The following is a 22360-nucleotide window of genomic DNA, read 5'->3' as shown; positions in this document are numbered from 1 at the left end:
GGAGGCATACAGGTTCTGTATGGTATCTTGCAGCACTTTTGCCCACAGATGTTGCAGCTGGGCCTGTAGATTGTGCACACTCATAGGTTGGCAAAGCTGACGTCCCAGCTGGTCCCATAAATACTCAACTGCCGATAAATCTGGTGATTGGGCAGCCAATAAAGTGTTGCAATCTGGCAGAGACTTTCCTGGTAAGTCCTTGCTGTATGTGGATGAGCATTATCTTACTGATAAATTCCAGTTGGAAGCCCTGCCATTAGAGGCCATTAGATCACTATTAGGGGTGAGCGACTGACATATGCGATGGCTCCTCAGATCATCACACCAACAGTGGGTTAGTGTGTCCCTCCACAGCAGGATTGAAGTGCTCACAACCAGACCTCAATAGTAGAACTCAACCGTCGTTGGATTCCCAACAAAACCTGGTTTGTTCCTAAAGACCAGGGATGCTCAACCTGCGGCCCTCCAGCTGTTTCAAAACTACAACTCCCAGCATGCCCTAATAGCTGGCTGGGAATTGTAGTTTTGCAACAGCTGGAAGGCTGCATGTTGGGCATCCGTGCTAAAGACTATATAGCTCCAGTCCATAGTAGTCCACGACGACAGTGGTTGGCTGTCAATGGACTGTCACATAATAATAGCTGTAATGCAAAATTTCTTTTTGCTAAGCACCTGAAAATATTCTGGGCAGAGACAGGGGTGTGTAGTGAATGTACCACCTGTGTCTGGATAGTGCAAAACGAAACTGTGGGAGCTGCTCCTGTTTTTTGGCGGATCAAATGATCCTCTCTTCTGGTGGTCTGTCTGGGCCATCCAGAGCCTGTTTGCCACGTGTGCATACCCTCACGTAACCGATGCTTCTAACAAATCCTAACAGCTACCTTCAGAAGGGCCTAGATGGATTCTGTCAGTCGGATGATAAGCCCCCTCTCAAAGTCTGTTAACTGGAAGAAATATCTTTGAGTGCATCATAGAGGCATGTCTAGCAGTCAACGATCTCTCACCAAGAGGTACACTAACCAAAAGCAGCCTCTGAGAGCCCTTTTATGGATCCTTTTACACACTCTTGTGGCAAGACCCAGTCAGCACACCTGTAATGATGAACACGTCTACCTGAGACATAACTGCAGGCCAGCAATCTGAGTGTGTGATTTATTTTTTATTTTTATCATTGAGTGTATTTGGATGGGAAGTGGTCATCCATCCCTGGAATATGTATCCACGTCTCCTGTAACTAAGAGTCTTGCTGCCTGAAACTTTTCCATTGAGCTATGGAAAGAGGTTGTCATCAGTTAGTAAACAGCACTGAACAAAATGGAGTACATATGGTCTTTTAGTGAGTTTTTGCTTCAGGCTCTGTTCACATCTGCTTCATGGTTTCTGTCATAAATGGAAACCACTATGCAGTGCCATCTCCATCCAGGGCTACTAACAGACTCTATTGACTTATATGGGGATGCAATGTTTGTCATATTGATGGAAAAAAATAAAAAATTCAAGCTGCATGTAGAGCTATTTTTTTTGTCAAAAACAAAGGAATCTACAATGGAGACGCCAAAGCTGTTTTGAACAGGTGCAATATTAACACTTGTATGATGAGCCAACCATTGCAAAATCCCCAAAAAAACCTTGGGCCGCCTGTCTTCATAACTTCTACCACATCTGCTTACTTGGCGCTTGTATCTGCATTAAGGAGTCATGCAGATACGGACTGCACGTCAATTATTGGATGCCATATATCAGATAAAAGCCAATTATACACAAATCTGAAACATTAATTTTGGGTGGAATTCACTGAGATAAACTAAAATACCGAAATGAAGAACATTTGTTTTTCACGAGCATCTTCCCTAATTCCACCCACAATTAAAGTTTTAGCTTTCACATGGAGTTACGATAGCGCGTTGCGAGTTTTGGCACCGGACTAATTGGCATTGCTCTGTGTTGAACAATCAGTGCTCCATTACACGGCTTATTAACAAAGATGACTATGTATTTGGAAGGAATATGTCCAGAAATTCCAGGAAATGCATTCTCATGGTTTCTTCTTTCCAATTAACGGCTATAAAAATGCTAAACATTAATCAAATGAAGAAAAAGAAAAAAAAAAGGAACAAGAAACAAACTGTCGTTGGCGGCTCCCCACGCGATTTGCACATGAATGTTATGCCACATCTGTAGCTTTTAAGTCTGATGTTCATGATGATGACGCCTTTTCTTCTGCAGTTTCTCAATCCTTGCTGTGTTTATGAGAGATAATGAAACAGTGACTATCACCACCATTAGGGTTTTTAGATGGACAGATATGAACATTATGCTTCTGATTCTTACATGCAGACCCCCATAGAAAAAAACCTGCATTTCGAGTATCAGTTTTAAACTGCTTAGGCTCTGCTGAAGGAGCGAATGATTAACATGTGGCCCTTCTTTACAGTACATTGTTAAATGGATCAGTGATGCCACAGACAGTCTGGATATACTGGGAGTTGTAGTTGGCAGCCAGCGGTCTATAGTGTCCAAAAATATCCTTAATAAGCATAGGAGCAACTGACGCAAAAGGAGAGATCTGATCATTGAGGCAACTAGTATGGTAGAATAGTGTGCTCTTTAGGGAGTATGGGGGGGATCTCCCCATTTTTTGGGCATCTCTCAGACACTCCACATCACTAGACTAAAGATGATTCAGTTTAAAGACTATGGATACCTGACATAGAAATAGTGTTAGAAATAGCAGTAGTGAGGGGGAGGAGGTTGCACACAGCAGATCAGAGTGTGGAGAAAGCATCCAACGAAGGCAGCTCACACGGACTGTAGATGAGGAGTAATGCGCACACAAGGCGCATTACGGGACCACTATATTACTAAACTATAGCATTACCAGATAGATATGTGAGTTTCTTCTATGCTTATAAGTTACAAAAATCACTACAAAAAATGCACCAAAATGATACGCAACTGATAATACTAGCTAATTCCTCAGGCCGATGTTAAAAGCTGAGAACTTTGCCAATATCTTCCAGTCAGGAACATATCAGACACTGTAGCGTGTCTATAACCGGGGGAGCAATTCCTCCGCATGCGGTCCGCAGATAATGCTTATAAGTTAACACACATTACTGATGTCTATATTCATATATTGTGCTTGTGAATAAAGCAGTAATATGTAGATTAGCTTTCTGAGCAGATCTCAGTGTGGTGAAGCTATAGTACATAGTGATATGATACTGCTAGAACACAGCTCTAGGACACAGCTCTGCCCTCAGCCTGCTGTTTATCCCTGTCAATCAAGGGCAGGGGGGGGGGGTTACTAAACAGTGCTCAAACTATTCAACCCTGCCTCCTGGTGCTCCAATTGCTCATTTACATAGGAATAAACCTAGATATCTCCGCAGCTGTTTATCATACAGACAAAATAAATGTATAGTTTTAATCAGCTTGGTGAGCCCTACCAGGCAGTATGTCTAGTTTAATAGGGTTGATCCTGGTGACAGAGTCTCTTTAAATCAGAAATCTTCTCAAAGTGGTTGTCACTTCCTTTTCATATACAGTGTTGAACAGATCCACCATAAATGATCATGGTCTAAAACATCAGGAATACACACTTAGATCTATACATGAACAACAATTGTAATTAATAGGTAAATGTACCTTCATTTGTGACTAAGGGCTCATGCACACAACCGTGATCAGCCTAGTAAACACGTGTCAGCCACATCTCTCGGTCCGACCGCGGCTACCCTGACCCCAACTGACTGTATCATAGTGATTTATGATACTCTCAGTCTCTATCTGATTGCGGGGCTATTGCAATGTACATCATCATGTATACATAGCCATATGATCAGATATGAACTGACTGTATCAGGAATTACTATCATCATAGTCAGTTCGAATCAGGAAAGTTTCGTTCTGCCCGGGAGACGTGGACGATACATGGACTGTGTATCCCGGGGACAATCACGGTCATGTGAATCCGCCATAAGGATACAATTCTACACGGATCTGCAAGGAACAATGGGATGCACAAATCAAAAGAGAATTTAGAAAGCTGCAAGCTACAGGAAGTGTATGGAAGATATTAGTTCTGCTATTGATGAAGCAGGTGTCGTATACACAAGCCTATATTAAGTTCAGCAGAATGTGGAAGTGTGTCATTTATCACGAGAGCTTGTATATTTCTATACAGTACTAGACAAAACAATGCTTTTTAATGAAGATCCTTGTTATTGAAAGGGACATTTAGGAATTTGACTAAGATCCAAGCAGTGTTCTCAATTTTGTCCACTAGAAAATGGCAACGTTTCTGTTGGTAAATTCAGTGCATTTAAGCCCTGCGCAGGCCCCAAATCTGCCAGGAATGCCTAAATATGGGTCCATGAGGCTTAGCATTGGCATGGTCACATGTTCCACTGCAGCCAATGCCTGGCTTCAGCGGTGAGGTGTTGCCTGAGGAAACGCCTCCACCGCAGCCAGTCACTGGTTGCAGTAGAGCATGTGACCATGCCTATGCTAAGCTGGAAGCGCTAGGACTGGAAGATGGAGCCAGCGGAGACAGCACAGAGGACCAAAGCAGCAGAGAGCAGGTAAGTATAAATCTGTAGCTTTAGTGAGTCAAGCTGATGACACTTGGTAAAATGTCATTATTACTGGAGAACCCCTTTAAGAGAAGTATTTGCAAACTTGCTAAAAACTTTAGGTACAGAGGTGTACTGAAATGAGTGGAACCAGATAACCAGCTTTGAAAAAAAAAAAAAAGATAATTTTTTATTTATTTTTTCAAAGCTGATCGTCTTGGGCCACCGATCTCCAGATATTATAATAATAAAATTTCCTAAGCTTAATCATTCCAATCATTTGTCTGGCTTCCTACAGATATGAATGAATGTCAACAGAGGCCAAGCCCGTGTGTCAATGGCCGCTGTGAAAATACAGTGGGCAGTTTTCGCTGCGCCTGCTCGGCCGGTTTCAGCACCAACCCACAAGGCACCGAGTGTACAGGTCAGTTCCATCCTCCAAGAACCATGCTGCATCCTCTAATCAGAAAGTGCAATGTCAGATACATCCTCTAAGGCCGGGGCTCCATGTTGACTTGCTTTATGCCATGTCTTGTGTCACTGCAAAATCGAGTCCTTATGTGACATCCCATCTATGAAAGTCACATGTTTAAAATTGCATTTTTCATATAGTACTCTCCTCTCCAGGGGAGGGTCTTTCTTTCTGAAGTCAAAAAAATTTAAATGGTATTGCCACATATTGCATGCAATTTTAATACAACTAAGTGGGGAAAAATTGTGAGCGATTTGCGATTATTGCAAAAATATAACATTGATGATTTTTGCAGTCATCCTAAAAGTCACATTATATTGCATGATGTCATCGGCGCAGACGCACTGAGGGAGTTCTGAGGAGACGAGCCTCCTCATCTCAGAGCGCCTGCGCCGATTCAACACAGGCGCGCGATTTTTGAAACGCCGACAGGGCTGGCCGGAGGAGGAGATCACGGCTGGCCCTGTCAATCAACAAGAGGAGGGGGCGGATTTCTGCAGCAGCTACCAGCAAGTAGACGCCCTACTTGCTGGTAGAGACCGAATTTGCATAGGATAAAACTTCGTTTTTTGAATAAACTGCTGGATCAATGTAAGGAACACAATTATATTTTCATATATCGCTATATAACTAATTTAACTAGCCCCAAAAAAAAAAATCACTTTAGTGGGGTGACAGAAGCCCTTTAAACATGTGATTTCCTGTTCCCCCAAAGGGCATTAGGCACATAGGCACATTAGGCTCTTTGGGCACTAGAGTTGTGAGATTCTTATGAGTGTGCTGACTTCTGATTGCTTCTTGTAGACATTGATGAATGTAGCAGCGGACAACAGCTCTGTTCCAATGGTCGATGCGAAAATACTGCTGGCAGTTACCGATGTGTCTGCCCATCAGGCTTTAGCCTCAATGCGCAGGGAAACACGTGTGTAGGTAATGTATGGCGATAATATGGTAGTGATGATGGCTGCTTTCATTATATGTGCCAAGATGACTGCTCGGTGGTCTCTGGCTCCAAACCAAGGACAAAGCAGAAAGCATTCACCCCAACATATGAATCCCAACATATTTAAAGTGTAACTGCTATTCTATTTTTATTTTTGCAATGTGTAGGGGCAGTGATATTAACTATTTTTGTAATATACTTTAATTACTGAAATCATACATTTCTATTAGAAAAATAGCTCTAAAGTGGCCCATTTTGAGCCTTAGCGACGCTGCTCTGTCTTCTGTTTACATAACTGTGGAGACTTGCTCAACACTGACTGTGTTATGTAAACAGAAGACAGAGGAGCGTCGCTAAGGCTCAAAATGGGCCTTTTTCGAGCTATTTTTCTAATAGAAATGTACAATATCAGTAATTAAAACCATTTACAAAAATGGTCAGTATACCTGCCCCTATATATTACAAAAATAAAAATAGAATGGTAGTTACACTTTAAGCCCCACTCTGCTCAGAACACCCCTGAAAAAGCGGAGAACCACCTCTTTTTATGAAAATTTGCATAAATGCCACGTCTTTTGTGGCCCAGTATGCCATCATGTGAAAAACTGAACTCCTGGCTCATATGGCAAAACCATAGAAGTTTTACATATGATGTAAGCCTCGTAGTATAAATATGTGCTTGCACTAGATCACAGCATGATAGGCAGTGAGCCTAAATTGCAAAATGCCACGCTAGGGTCAGCAGAGTATGTCCACTATTTCAATACCACTTTTCAGCTTATTACATAACATATATACTGTATCTTTATAAATACATTATGTACCTTTCAGCCTGTATTATACTCCAGAGCTGTAATAACAATTCTGCTTGTTGCCATCGGGAACTGTTGGCAGGGTTGTTGACAGACATGCCCCTTACAGCTGAGCGCCTATAAGGCAATGGGACAGTAAGTTTCTAAAAAAAATGACTGATGTAAAGACTTTCCTGGATGCAAACCATTGACAGGACAGTGGGTCTGGCGATATATTGAAGGACAAATGCATTAAGTGAGTATATATTATGTGGTAAGAACAGTTTTTGTCTCCCATAGACATCGATGAGTGTCGGGTTACTCCTAGACGGCTCTGTCAGAACGGTCGATGTGAGAACACCCCTGGAAGTTACCGCTGTGTGTGTCCTGCTGGGTTCACTGCCAACGTGCAGGGCACAGATTGTCAAGGTGAGTGAATGCTGCATTGTCTGCAGGTTGTGTGGTACAGGGGACTGTATCTCAGAAACTTGGGCACTTGGAAACCCATCTCATGTATTATGGTTATGATTATGGTCAGCCTACCCTGTAGGCATAAAAAGGAATAAGCCATGGGCATGTGAGACAGCCAGTGTTGGACTGGGGTTCCTTTTCATTTTGCAACCGCAGTCTTCTTATGGATTTCCAATAATGTATCATGGATTTTAAACAATTTGGATCTACCTTATATGTTTTCCTACATGGAATTAATTTATTGATGCTGTGTACCTGTTCTATTTAGCCCTCAGACTTAAAGGGGTATTCCAGTTACAAAAAGTTATCCCCTACCCCATGGAGCTCCTTCTGAAATGGACGGAGCGGCTGGTTGGAAGTCATGCCGCCGCTCCATTCATTTCTATAGGAGTGCCGGAGATAGTCGAGGGCTGTGCTCGGATTTCTCCGGCGATCCTATAGAAATGAATGCATTCCGACCGGCCATGCGTCTATTTCAGGGGGAACGCCATGGGGTTTGGAGCCCCCGTTCTTGTGATCGGTGGGGGTCCCAGCGGTAGGACCCCCACCAATCTAATCTGATCATATCCTGTAGATAGTAGATACTCCAGTTACAAAAATTATCCCCTAGCACAAGTCCTATTTAGAAGTAGACAGATGGGGTTGCACTCGTTTGTCCAGTCTGTGAGGTGCTTCAGTGGAGTGGAGGTGCTCCAGATCGATAGTAATAAGAGAAATACCACCGCACACTCAGGTCCGTTGCGACGGAAACGTTAAAAGATTTGGAGTCACAGTTACAATATTGATATCTCGCCGTTATCATTTATGTACCTATTGGAGGATATGCTAAAATAAAAAATCTTTTACTTGCATGATATCCCTGAGTGTGCGGTGGTATTTCTCTTATTACAAGTCCTATTTAAACATATAGAGGGAAGAAGTCTACTACGCCAGACTTTGTGGCGTAAAAATGTCGCAAGTGATACCCACATGCATATTTTTGCGACATATGGTCAAATGTTGCGACAAACTTTCTTGAGCCTCGCCACTTTTAGAGGTGGGGAGAAATGTAGGTCAGGATTACAGATTAGAACACTTTTATGTCTCGGTTACAATGTGTGACTTTAAAAAGTCACATCTCCACCCCAGGCAACCCCCAGGTGTACTTTTACAGACATAGGCGCACACCACATTGCACTTGCTCCAAATATATTATTACTGTGCAACATTTCTTAAATTTCATGCAACCTCACAAAGCAAAGACAGACTTAAAGGGGTTGTCCGGGTTCAGAGCTGAACCCGGACATCCCTCCATTTTCACCCCGGCAGCCCCCCTGACGTGAGCATCGGAGCAGTTCATGCTCCGATGCTCTCCTTTGCCCTGCGCTAAATCGCGCAGGGAAAAGGCATTTTTTGGAGATCCGGTGACGTACCGGGGCTCTCCATGGGGCTGCCAGGAACCCCGGTGACGTCACCGGAACTGATGGGCGGGCTTTAGCACTGCCCTAGCCAGTAAAACGGCTAGGGCAGCGCTAAAGCCCGCCCATCAGAGCCGGTGACGTCACCGAACACACGGCAGTGTGTTATTGAAACTGAAAGAGCCGGTGCCCTGCGTGATTTAGCGCAGGGCAAGGGAGCGCATCGGAGCATGAGATGCTCCGATGGTACCCTCAGGGGGGCTGCCTGGGTGAAAATAAGGGTATGTCCGGGTTCAGCTCTGAAAACCCGGACAACCCCTTTAAAACTGATACTAAAACCACTGCAAATGATAAATTACCCCCCTAGTATTTAGTACCCCCCTAGTATTTTCTACAGAAGTCAAAGAAGCGGTGGACCAACATGCAAACTACTGCTCCATTCAGATAGGCAACACTCTGCTCTCGGGATCGCTGGGTGTCCCACTGGTCAGACCCCTTGTGGACACTCTGTGCACCCTTGCTTCTCCTGCCATCCCATCTCTCTCGCTTTTAAATGACAGGGCCAGATAGGATGACTTTGCAGGTCAATCAAGAAGAAAGGGTTGGCAGAGGAAGCAGGAGGGGCAAGGGTGGACAGAGTGGTGGAAAGTATTTATCACTGATTTACAGGATCAGTGATGAATGTCAGATTGCTGGGGTCCCCAAGTGCCCTCTCTGAATGGAGGGTGGGAATCAACATGTGCACTACTGCTGCATTCACAGAGGCGATATGTGGCTTCTCTGATCTTAGGATCGCTGGGTGTCCCAGTGGTCAGACCCCAAGTGATCCAACATTTATGACCGATTCCATTCCATGGATCGGAGATACAAACTTTTCCCTACTCCGTGAACCCTTCCTTTGTCAGCCCCTCTCCTTCTTGATTGACAGAGTCAGGTTTCTGCATGGTTTTATTGCCTAGAGGAGAGGGAGGGGCTGGCAGAGGAAGTGGGAGGAGCAAGGGTGCACATATTGGCTTAGATCTGCCTTCAGTGCACTTAACTGCTCATTTGCATATGGAATAAAAGTACTTTTTCCTCTAGAATGAAGCAAAGGATCGCTAAGAAAAAGGTATCACTACATTCAGCCGATCTAGCCCTACAAGGCATTGTGCCTGGTTTAACAGTGATTTTCCTGGTGGCAGAATAATTTTAAATTGCAGAGAAACTTAACAGATATTTGCTATTGGTTCTCTTGTGATATTTTATGTGCTTTGTATATTGTGAATTATGCTTAGATTTCACACGTGCGACAATATTAGGGGCACTTGAACAAGTACTAGTGGGGTATTAGTGGCCTGTTGTCTGCTTGGTATATCCACGCTTTTAGGAGAGAATACAGGGTTGTATGCTGGTACAGGTTGTGCATGAGACCTCACTTTGCATCGACATTTTAATAAGTTAATAAAATGTCTCCACGTACAGATATAGATGAATGCCGCCAAACACGTCCCTGTGGATCTGGAAGATGCCTCAATACTCCTGGAAGTTTCCGCTGTTCTTGTTCAACCGGGTACAGGCTGACCCCACAGGGCACTGACTGTATTGGTAAGACTGTTGCACATATGCTGAAAGTGTGGTCAATAATTCCAATGTCGAAGGGAGCGGGCCGGGTGAAACCAGAGGTGTTTTTATTGAACATTTTTCTGCAATGATAAATACATGACCTTCAGTCTAAGAGGCAGAATAGTAACAAGATATTCTGTCCCTATAGATTAATACACATCTATCTATTCAATCCTGACATTCACATATTCAGCTATAACATTCTTATAAGAGATGATCCATTATCATGTGCAGCTCTGTTATTACTGAACCTGCGTCACAGTAAGCAAACAGTGCAGTATACCCATATATATTAACATCAACTCCTACCACAGCCGTATTCACTATACAATAGTGCCAGGTGTCACATCAGTTTACTTCACTAACATTTGTGCAGGGTTATCTACTCACACTGCATCACCAGCAGCCTTAGCTGATTACAGGGATGTGCATTAAATCATTTTACCCTGTTTATTGCCCTTAATGTGTGTTCTCTTACCTGCAATGACAAATATATGACCTTCAGTCTGAGGGACAGAATAGTAACAAGATATTCTGTCCTCCAGGAACCAAAGATCTGTGTTTTAAATTCCTACATTGCTAATTGGCAGTACTATGTCATTCAGGCTTTAAACACTCTGCTGCCATCTACTGGCGGTTAAGTAGAATTGCCATGAGTTTAACTTTCCTATTACCACAGTTATCCTTCTGTATTGTTAAAGCTGGACATGTAATGTGGATTAGTTTAGGTTTTATGGAGTGCCTATTTTGGACATACCTTACAAGATCTTGAACCTGGTAGTATACTCTTAAAGATGACCTTTCATGGGATTATGTGTTACAAACTGGTATGCCTACCAGATAGTGCTTACATCTGTATGGGCTGCACTTTTTCGTGCCTGATATGTTAATTTAGAACGGGCATGCTCAACCTGCGGCCCTCCAGCTGTTGTAAAACTACAACTCCCACAATGCCCTGCTGTAGGCTAATAGCTGTAGGCTGTTCAGGCATGCTGGGAGTTGTAATTTTGCAACAGCTGGAGGGCCGCAGTTTGAGCATGCCTGATTTAGACCATTGATGCAGAGAGGAGGAGACATTTGGTTTGCTCAATGGACGTCTCCTTTTCCTTGGCTGTGACGCTGTCCAATCGTAGAGGACCACGTCACAGCCAGGGACAAAAAACAGCCCACCTTCTCCCTGGCTGTGACGTGATTCTCTGTAATTGGATGGCGTCACAGCCAGAGAGAAGGAGGCGTCCATTGAGAAAACCAAATGTCTCCTCCTCTCTGTATCAATGGTCTAAATTAACATATCAGGTGGCAAAAACAAGGGGGGCACAGTGGCGGAATGGAGGGGTGTGCTTACATCTGTAGGGGCCGCACCGCATCTGATAAACATACCAGTTTGTTACACATAATCTTATGAAAGGTCCTCTGTAAGCCCCTATTAGCCGAATCGGGCAAATTATCGGGAACAAAGAAACGCTCGTTCAGGATAATTTGCTCGTATAATCGAGCAGCTGATCAGCCGATCAACGAGCAAATACTTGTTAATTGGCTGATGGGTATCTTTCATCAGGATGCACAATTATCGACAGCACATCTTCCTGTGTGATCAGGGATCATAATGAACGGAGAATGAGGGAGGAACGAATTTAGTTTGCATGTAATCACTCCAGTGCAAATGAGCGCCAATGGATGATCCATCGGCGCCCACACTGCCCAAACATTGGGCAGTGCAATCCCACCCTTTTGAGCCTTCCAGTTGAATTTTCTGACGTATCCTTCTGACCAAAAGACTGCAACATATGCCATAGTACAGAAAGTGGAATACTTAGCCAAGAGATCTGCACATAGGGGGTCATTTATTTATTAAGACTGGCATTTTAGGCCCTGCGCTGGCTGTGGATCTGACAATGTTATGTAGAGGCGCCAGCCTCTACATAGCTTCGGCAGATCCACTGCTGCTTCTAAATCTACACCAGCTCCCTTACTGGCGTAGGTTTAGACCATTTTCTGCACCTAAAACAGGAGTAGAAAATGCTAAACAAAACGGGCCTACCTGCCCGTCCACTTTCCCCGCACACTTTTGTAGATCGGGCGCGAGCAGTGAAAAGTCGCAGATTGCCATGCAAAGAACCTTTGTGCCGAAATCTGTGCCAGAAATATGCCTAATATAGACGTATTTCTGTTAGTAAAGAACCCTCATAAAGTATACCTATTTTGACTGTATCCCTCTGCATAGAAGAACAGACCATATTATACAGTAATCATCAGTGTAATATTCTGTTTCCTCTTTACAGACATTAATGAGTGTGAAAATCCTGGAGCCTGTGCAGGTCAAGAGTGTGTCAACACCCCAGGGTCCTTCCAATGCAGACAGTGCCACGCCGGATACAGGCTCCAGAACCGCCGCTGTGTGGGTGGGTGTTTTACTGTAAGGTCATTTTTGTGCACATTACCCTTTGGCATTTATCACATAGAGAAAGTTAATACAAGCCACTTACTAATGTATTGTGATTGTCCATATTGCCTCTTTTGCTGGCTGGATTCATTTTTCCATCGCATTATACACTGCTCGTTTCCAGGGGGGATGGGGATCTGCTGCGCATGTTTGCCTATGTGCACTCCCACGGTCTCGGACACCAGAGAGGCCGATGCTTTTTCCTATTGTGTGCAAGCACGACCACCGCTGATGGATTGCAGGGTGGTCGTAAACATGGATACGAGCAGTGTATAATGTGATGGAAAAATCTATCCAGCCAGCAAAGGAAGCAATATGGATAATCACAATACATTAGTAAGAGCCTTGTATCAAGTTTCTCTACATGACAAACACCATAAACACCATTTGCTGAAGTGAGACAACCCCTTTAACATTCCCACAACATAGTGGCAAATCTGTCATATATCATAGTGTAAGGGGAGCTCAGTGATACAGATTTTAACAGCTCCCATCGAATTCAATACTTGCTTTAAAAATCTATATGCAATTAGCTCACCATAATGGTCTGTACTGACTAGGAGTGTACTAGAGAAGAAGCAGCCCAAAGTTCAGTTCAGAATGGTGGCATCCAATGTATATTTGTGCCAGACACTGAAAATTCAGCAGTAGATATTAACCAAAAGCAAAAAAAAAAAACTCTACACCACTAAAAAGCAATTAAATAATATAAAAATGAGAAGGCAATGTATTAATCCATGTCCGCCCTTCTGTCTAGATATCAATGAGTGTCTGACTGAGTCTTCATGTGGACCTAATGGAAAGTGTATCAACACTGATGGCTCTTACCAGTGTGAATGTGCGCCTGGATTCAGACTGAGCAGTGACAGAACGCAGTGCACAGGTCAGTGGCTTTCACCTTGTCTATCTGCTATCGGTCTTTGCTGTTTCACCCGGGAAGGCTCCCAAAGCTGCACGAAAATAGGAGTAAGATCCCCACCATTCAGATATTGGTGAATTATCCTGAGGATAGGACATCAGTATAAAAATCCTGAACAACCCCTTTAATAATTTATCATTTTTCCGATCAATGGGTAACATTGCAGTAAAGGGAGTGTGGTGCTGAAGCGAGAGCCACATCCGATTAATTGTTTAAACAGGTGTAATGGCTAAGGCCCCATTCACACGTCCGTAACGGATCCGCAAAACACAGACACCGGCAATGTGCGTTCCGCACATCGCCGGCACTAATAGAATATGCCTATTCTTTTCCGCAATTGCGGACAAGAATAGGACATGTTCTATTTTTTTCGGGGAACGGAAATGCGGACCCGGAAGTGCGGGTCCGCATTTCCGGAGCCGGGCCGCACATCGTGCAGCCCCACAGAAATGAATGGGTCCGCAATTCCGTTCCGCAAAATGCGGAACGAAATTGCGGATGTGTGAATGGGGCCTTATGAGGTGAGCTCTATTACCGGTGCAGCCACCCGAATTACAGAGGGGTAATATAAATGCACTTGAATGGGATGAGATGGAACACAGGACACAGATGCCTGTACAAACCAGCCTCTGTTACTGTGCTGATCGGAAGGGGCCCCAGAGGTCATATCCCCAGCAATTAAAAACTTTGATGTCCTATTCTACGGACAGACCACCTATGAAATGGAAATTCTGTTGAGTGGATTAATAACTGTAAGGGTATGAGCCCGCAGTGCGGCCAGGGGCAGATTGGCCATAGACCCTACAGGGAAATTTCCCAGTGGGCCGATGCCCCAGGAGGCCATCCAAGTCCTCCTCTCTGCCGCTGACCAGTTACATAATGAGCTCTCAGTAGTAACTAATGCTGTGAGAATGAGGTACTCAGGTACCCGGCCAGTGACCGCACATGTCCTTCTGAATTCAACTGCTGTGGCCACATCTCACCTCCTAAGCTCCCTGCTCCATAGACAACTGGAGAAGGACAGAAGATGGCAGCTATTGATGGCCATCACAGAGGGACAGCTTTTGGGGCAATATATTGTGCTACACTGTTATTTAGTTCTGCTGGGATGGTATTTTTCACTATGGTATTGTTGACACGCCCGCCCCCCTACTTGTGTTGGCCTGTCTTCTTCTAATTTGGACCTGCCTACAAAATGGGGCTACTTTTTTTTATTTTTTGTAGGGCCACTTTAAAGAGGACCTTTCATGCGATTTTATTAAGGGAGATATATACCTGTACTTGCGGGGTACCCCCTGCTGATGCTGCCACCCTGCTTGATTTTTTAAAATATGCCTCCTATGCCCGCCGGATTTCTCCCGCTCAGTATGCTAATAGGAGGAGACGCAGTCTTTCTCCGTGGGCATCTCCTCCACTGGCTGTAGCGCTGTCCAATCGCAGCGCAGAGCGTCACAGCCAGAAAGTTTTTTTTCTCTCTGCGCTGTGATTGGACAACGCTACAGCCAGGGGAGAAGGAGACGCCCACGGAGAAAGACTGCGTCTCCTCCCCACTGCTCCGATGCTCAGTATTAGCATACTTAGCGGGAGAAATCTGGCGGGCATAGGAGGCATATTTTAAAAAATCAAGCAGGGTGGCAGCATCAGCAAGTACAGGTATATATCTCCCTTAATAAAATCGCATGAAAGGTCCTCTTTAAGTTCCCAGTCCGCCCCTGGGTGCGGCTAGCTGCATGTGGCCAAGCCACGTCCCCCCGTGGCAACCAATGGCTACACGATTTTGCAGTAAAGTTTTGTGGCCACTGGCTGCTGTGGGTGGGCATGGCTTGGCCCTACGTTGCCAGTTGCACCGTGGAGCTGAACCCTTAAATCTTGGGTATGGTGCAATCACCACACACTTTATCTACTGCAGATATCAATGAGTGTCTAGAAGGAGACTACTGCTTCCCACGTGGTGAGTGCCAGAATACAGAAGGCTCTTACAGATGCGTGTGCGCAGAGGGCTATGTTACTGCTCTTGATGGTTCATCATGTGTTGGTAAGTTTGGCCATAAATGTAAAATACGTACAACCACCCACTAACATGTGACAGGTATACGCAGTCAGAACTAGAAACTTTTCATATTTTGGTTCCTTACGTATTTTCATGTATTCTCAAAAGACAAGGATGAATGTCAGACAGGCACCTTCTGCCAAGGAGGACGCTGCACCAACACCCTGGGGTCCTTCCAGTGTCTATGTCCTACTGGTTTAAGAGCCACTCCTGACAACACCAGGTGTATAGGTGAGATGAGATGGGTGATCATCCCAGAAGGATCAACAGGTTACCAAATAGATGTCCTGTTACCTAACCATACCACGAAATATTGTCCTCACCAGATATCGATGAATGCCAGGAGCGAGGAGCAGCCATCTGCGGTACACAAACCTGTGAAAATACACTTGGGTCCTATAGGTGCATTGCCTCCTGTGATAGCGGATATAGAGTAACAGCCTCTGGTGACTGTGCGGGTAAGAGTACATGTCTGCTTCACCTCCGTTAGACATTTCAATGGATGCAATAGACCTTTGCAAATGGAGCTGTAAACTATAGTAACCAGTCAGAAAGCCATTATATTATATTAGATATTCTAATATAACGATTGTGTTCTTCTTTCTATAGATATTAACGAGTGTGCTAATAACTCGACAATCTGTGGAGACAACGCTGTGTGTGAGAACCTTATTGGCTCCTACCGATGTACCTGCAACTGGGGTCATGAGATGTCCAGTGAGGGTCAGCACTGTGTAGGTATGTTACATGGCCGACTACTGAAGTAGTCCACAGGGAGCCAAATAAATTGTCAGCTTAGGGTCCTCCCATAACTCCCTTTTCCACTTCAAGTACCCTTAACTCCTACATCTCACTTTCCACCTTCTCTCCAAATGTTCTCCGATCTGTCTTCTTTTTTCGCCACGTTAGGACTGATTATTCTACATTTCTTCTGCGGGTAATTAATGTCTATATCAGGGATCAGCAACCTCCGTGCCGGAGGACCAGCAATGATCAGATACTGATCTATCCTGAGGACATGTCTCCAGTATAAAACTGTCAGAAAACCCTTTTAATTGTTGCTCACTCATATCCATTATGTTCTTTAATGAAATGAGTATTCCCAGTTGGGACATTTATAGCATATTGATAGAATATGCCATGAATGTCAGACAGGTGCAGCACCCATCTCTGGGACTCCTATCTCCAGAATGGGGCCTCAAACTGTCACCGTCCATTCACTGCTACAGAATTTTCAAAAATATCCAAGCGCCCAGGCTCTGCCATTTTTGTAAGTCCTATAGCTGTAAATGGAGAGGAAACTGCACATGTATGGAGTGCTCTCCGTTCACTTTGGGGCCCCATTCCGGAGGTAGGAGTGAGTCCCAGAGATGGGACCCACACCAATCTGACATTTATGGCATATCCTATCCATATGCCGTAAATGTCCAGATGGGACAACCCCTTTAAGCAATGTGTGTACGTAGACTATAAACTCATGTTTTTTTTGCCCTTTTTATAGACATAGATGAGTGTCTAGAATATGGAGATTCAATCTGTGGATCGATGCGATGCCAGAATACACCAGGATCCTACAAATGTATAACTGACTGTGAGCCCGGGTATCAGCTTTCTCCATCTGGAGACTGTACTGGTGAGAGCCCATGCTGTCTATAAATCTGCTAGGCTGAAAGAGTTAATATACTGTACAGCGGTGTGACTGCGGCTTCACTGTCTTGCAATCAAAAACTAAAAAAAAGGCCAAAGATGTTGGTGTGAATTCTAATCCCGGGTGTGTTCATGTGTCAGATATCAACGAGTGTCTAAATAAGACTGTCTGCGGAGAGCATGCCTTGTGCCTCAATCTAGTGGGATCCTACCAATGCCTGTGTGACCAGGGCTATGAGGGGGAAAGGGGCGACCAGCGCTGTGTGGGTGAGTGACTTCATTGTGAGCGTGCATGTGTATGGGAGAGTTGGGCAAGATAGCTGTCGGCCGGCAGGTATCTCATTCTTATGGCCAGCCTTAGGCTTCACTAATATTTGACATCTTCCAGTGTAATCTTTCCATCATCAAACCATGTGCAAAAACAACCCCACGCACACTTACGGAACAGATTCCTCTGAAATTTCTGCAACAAATCGTTCGCGTCTGAATTTGCCCTAAATCTTAGTACAGATCAAACAGGCTAAAAGAAAACTGTTAACCTAAGGGAGAAGAAACAACCTGTGCTTATATTTGACAGTCGTTCTGAACAGGCCCAAGACTGGGAAGAAGGGTTAAAGCGTAACCGTCCATTCGGTTTATTTTTTTATATAGTGTAGGGGCAGGGATGTTAAAGGGGTTTTCTCATCTGAGACAATGGGAGCATATCGCTAGGATCTGCACCTATCACCTCGTGCTCGGCTATTTCTTTCGGGTCCATAGAAGGAGAGCGCTTGGTGATGGCTGGACCGGAGACCTCCAGCAACCACTTTGCCCGCTCCGTTCTCGATGTAGTTGCGGGGACCCGCACCTATCAGACAATGGCTATGTGCCCCCATTGTCTCAGATAAGAATACCCCTTTAAACATTTTTGTAATATACTTAACTGGGGAAAGATGTCTATTTGTACTAGAAAACAGGGTGTACAGAGTTTTCTTAGTAAAGCGTTGCTAAGAAGAGTCTGTCTTCAGTCTTCAGAGTTTTACTGAGTGCTAAGAAGTCATTTCCTCTGCCCCTGTCTCCCTCTATGTGCCCTAACCATCACAGCCCTTCAGCCTGCCTACCTGACTTGTTACACAGTCCTCTTCAGCGCTCAGTAAAACACTGAAGACTGACTCTTCTTCTCAACGCTTAGTTAGATCTTTGCTAAGAAGACTTCTTAAACTTAAACAACAGTTACATTTTAAGCCTATGGTGATGGTTGGTTGCGTGACAGTAACTGGAAAAACTACCTTAATGATTCCCTATAGGGGGGAAAAGCAATTTGCAATAATCACAATAATTGCAACCAGGTTGAAATGTTTGAGTACATGGTATAAAATGATTCCCCCAAGGGGGGCCGGCACATGTCATGGTCACGCAACCAACCAGCTGCAGAGCCCGGGCCTAATAATGTTCCGTAGCAGGGAACGTAGGTCCCACATAATCAATGGTAAAATAAAAATTAGGTCTCTTCCTTAGGGCTCATGCACACAAAGTATTTTTGGTCCACATCCGATCCGCTTTTTGCATCAGACCCATTCACTTCAATGGTGCCGCAAAAGATGAGGACAGCACAACCGTGTGCTGTCCGCATCCATATGTCTGTTCCGCAGCCCCGCAAAAAAGTAGAACATGTCCTATTTTTGTCCGTTTTATGCATAAGTATAGCATAGTTCTATAGAGGGCAGGACATTCCGTTTCACAAAATGTGGAACACACATGGCCGGTGCAAGAGCCCTTAGGCACGGATATTCACTTGGGGTCATTTAGCATATATCGTGAGAAAGGGCCGAACAGAATCCAATGCCTGTCTGGGCAATACTTGAAAATGACTTCAGAACAAGAGGACATACCAAGTGCGTCATTCATAGATGTTAATACGTTTTGGGGTTTGGTGTGATCCCTCTCTTCAGGTATGTACCCATCCCCAAAAGCGCTTGTGTTTACATCCCTGAATAGAGCACTTGTAATATCCTCATGGCTTCTGTCCTGAAGTCATTTTCAGTCGAGGTACAGAGTTTCTGTAGACCTCCTGGTGGACACATCCCATGGTTATACATGATTTTGGATCCTGCTCTAAGGTAGTTTACATGCTGACTATGTTGAATCTTGAGTTATAAGGCATTGGTGTTTCCTCTCTTCCAGATGTTGATGAGTGTGAGACCTTACAAGGAGTATGTGGGACAGCTCTGTGTGAGAACGTGGAAGGATCCTTCCTCTGTATCTGTCCTACCAGCAATGAAGAGTTTGACCCAATGTTCGGAAAGTGTATACCGACACCCTCTGCGGGTAAGAGACTCTCATGGGACTAGAGATAGTAGAATTAATTAGTAAAATTAATCTTGGAGAACAGAAGAAGAATTTCTTTTCATCTTTTTCTAACTTGCATTCCTCAGTTTGTTGTATTCAGAAGTCAAATTTCCTTTTATTCTCTTCTCGACTTCAGCCCGTCCAGCATATCCAAGCAATACTGCCCTAACCAGGGTGGAATTTGTGCCTACTCCAGGCCTCAATGAATGCTACTACAACTTGGAAGACTCCAACGTGTGTGAGAACGTGCTCTCCAGGAATGTCAGCCAGGTTGAATGTTGCTGTACAGTTGGCAAAGGATGGGGACAAGCATGCCAAATCCAGAGATGTCCCAGCATGGAATCAGGTAACCAAGAATGTCCTGTAGACCATTTTTCTTGAAGGGCTTGTTCAGATTCAGGTTGGACACAGTTGTTTGTACAATATCTTTTTACTTGAAATATAGTACATCAGGATAAATGATCCTAATACCTCAGTGCCAAAAGCTACCTGGACACACACAGTGAGACATAGCTAAGGGGCACTGGAAGGACATGTGCCCCAGGTGCTAGGTGCAAGGGGTGCAGTACCATGCTATCCTGCTACATCTTAACCCTTGCATATGCCTGATTAGTAGTATTTCTGGGGCAATTAGCATCAAATGAGCAGAATTTTACTTCCTGGAGTATTCCCATCTTATAAAGTTGATGACATATCACTAGGATAAGCCATTAATTTATGACCGGTGGTGGTCCAACTACTGCAACCCTCACCAATCGTGAAACTCAATGGGCTGCGACGCTGATTCAGCACTGGAGATGTAGTTGGCTGTAGTCCCCTACACTGGTCTCATATAACGTGCGCCCTCTCCTTGCTGCGGGAGATGGACTCAAAAGAAAGTCTATGGGCCCATCTCGATTCTTTCTGCTGCAGCGAGGAGAGAACATTCTTTTTTAGCATGTCCCTATCCTAATTCTAGCAATCAGTGGGGGTCTCAGCACTCAGACCACCACCGACAAAGACCTTTGATATGTTGCTATGACACATCAACAGTTTTGTGAAAGCTCAGTGGCACTTGAAGATGCTGGAAGTAACACACACTATTTGCCCAGTGGCCTCCATCACCCCTGATACAGCCCTGGTATATTTCTACTGCCAGAGTAATTTTAACAGGGATCATCTTCTTTCCTAATTTTTTTTTAGCTGAATACCGAAGGCTGTGTCCTGAGGGAGTTGGCTATATCACATCAGGTCAAGGAAGCAAAGGTAGGTGGTATTAGGTGCACTGCACTGCGGCATCAGGGGTACTGTGGTGGTAATATTTAATATTCATATGGGGGAAAAACTGAACATTAACCAAAGAGATTAAAGGGGTTGTTCACTCAAGTCAACCCTTTTCCATATGGTCTATTAGGGCATAAGGATATCAAAGAGGGTGAACCCCTGCTCAGGAACCTTATGGCCAGGGGCTTAACTAGAGTTCTATGGTCCCCAGGGCAAACTTTGAATTGGGGCCCCCCTCGCGAGCCTCTGCCCCTCCCCCTGCCTCTGCCTCTACGCATACCCCCCCTCTGTATGAAGCCATACATTAAAAAAATATAATACTCTAGTCACTAGAGTATTTTTTATTTCTTTTTTAATGTATGGCACACACTGGCTTCATATGAGGGATGGGGGGAGATGAATGATGATCAGTGGTGCCGTGCGGCAGTGAGTCTGAATTCAGAAAGGGGGGGCCCGCGCCGGCCATATGAGGGCAGCCAGGGGCAGCAAATAATGAGTGGGCAAAATGAAAATGAAATACTCTGTGGGCAATTTTTTTTAAATATATAGAGGGAATGGGGGCAAAATGAAATATAGTGAGACTCTTACTATATTTCATTTTTCCCCCGCCCACTCCCTCTATACATTTAGATTTTTGCCCACAGAGTATTTCATTTTCATTTTCCCCCGGGCTCCTCATTATTTGCTGCCCTCATATGGCCGGTCCGGGCCCTTCTGAATTCAGACACACTGCCTCACGGCACCACTGATCATCATTCATGTCCCCCCTCCGTATGAAGCCGAAGACTACCTACTCTTGTTTGTTCCGCTCTCCTCACTTGAGGGCTGAGGCGGCCGGTGGGCTAGTCATTCCTGGCTGCTGTGATCCCGCGAGACCCGCAGCGGAGGTCACGGGTCTCGCGCTGACAAGTAAGCACAGCGCAGCCACACAAAATGTAGGGAGGGCCCGCCGCACTTAATAAAAAACCACTTGCGGGGCCCGCTTTACTCCATCTCTCCTGAAATACAGTACATCAGGATAAATGATTCTAATACCTCAGTGCCCAAGCTACCTGGACACACACTGCGAGACATAGCTAAGGGGCACTGGAAGGACATGTGCCCCAGGTGCTAGGTGCAAGGGGTGCAGGACCATGTTAAGAATATCCTAGCTACGTCTTAACCCTTGCATATGCCTGATTAGTAGTATTTCTGGGGCAATTAGTATCAAATTAGCAGAATTTTACTTCCTGGAGTCCCCAGGAATGGGCCCCCCTGACTTAGGGGCCCGTCGCAATTGCGACCGCTGCAACCCCTATAGCTACGCCACTGCTTATGGCAGAAAAGAAGGTCTCCTGCCCTGCAGAACTTAATGTGGCCATGTTTTACCATCAAAATAAAATATTGTATCACTGAGCAGAATGGGCCAAGTTGCTATTAGAGTTACGGAAACAGCAAAGCCTGGATGCCGCAGACTCACC

At 44.7% G+C, this 22360-nt stretch overlaps 1 protein-coding gene across 2 annotated transcripts in view; it reads left to right on the top strand.

Moving 5' to 3' along the window:
- Positions 1–22360, top strand: part of LTBP4 (latent transforming growth factor beta binding protein 4) — a 98486-nt gene that overhangs the window by 66342 nt on the left and 9784 nt on the right. The window contains exons 11-25 of one of the 2 annotated variants that reach the window (XM_040442020.1): positions 4873–4998; positions 5851–5976; positions 7081–7209; positions 10110–10232; positions 12533–12652; positions 13451–13576; positions 15522–15647; positions 15771–15893; positions 15989–16120; positions 16272–16400; positions 17164–17295; positions 17451–17576; positions 19473–19616; positions 19774–19983; positions 20820–20882. In XM_040442020.1, coding sequence (XP_040297954.1) covers positions 4873–4998; positions 5851–5976; positions 7081–7209; positions 10110–10232; positions 12533–12652; positions 13451–13576; positions 15522–15647; positions 15771–15893; positions 15989–16120; positions 16272–16400; positions 17164–17295; positions 17451–17576; positions 19473–19616; positions 19774–19983; positions 20820–20882 — 1935 coding nt within the window. The remainder of the gene's footprint in view (positions 1–4872; positions 4999–5850; positions 5977–7080; positions 7210–10109; positions 10233–12532; positions 12653–13450; positions 13577–15521; positions 15648–15770; positions 15894–15988; positions 16121–16271; positions 16401–17163; positions 17296–17450; positions 17577–19472; positions 19617–19773; positions 19984–20819; positions 20883–22360) is intronic. The other variant, XM_040442021.1, reaches the window with a different exon arrangement.

The sequence above is a fragment of the Bufo bufo genome, chromosome 8 (genome assembly GCF_905171765.1).
Source record: "Bufo bufo chromosome 8, aBufBuf1.1, whole genome shotgun sequence".
In the NCBI taxonomy this organism is placed as follows: domain Eukaryota; kingdom Metazoa; phylum Chordata; class Amphibia; order Anura; family Bufonidae; genus Bufo; species Bufo bufo.
Note: the sequence above shows the minus strand (reverse complement) of the source record. Positions and strands in the feature narration are given on the sequence as shown.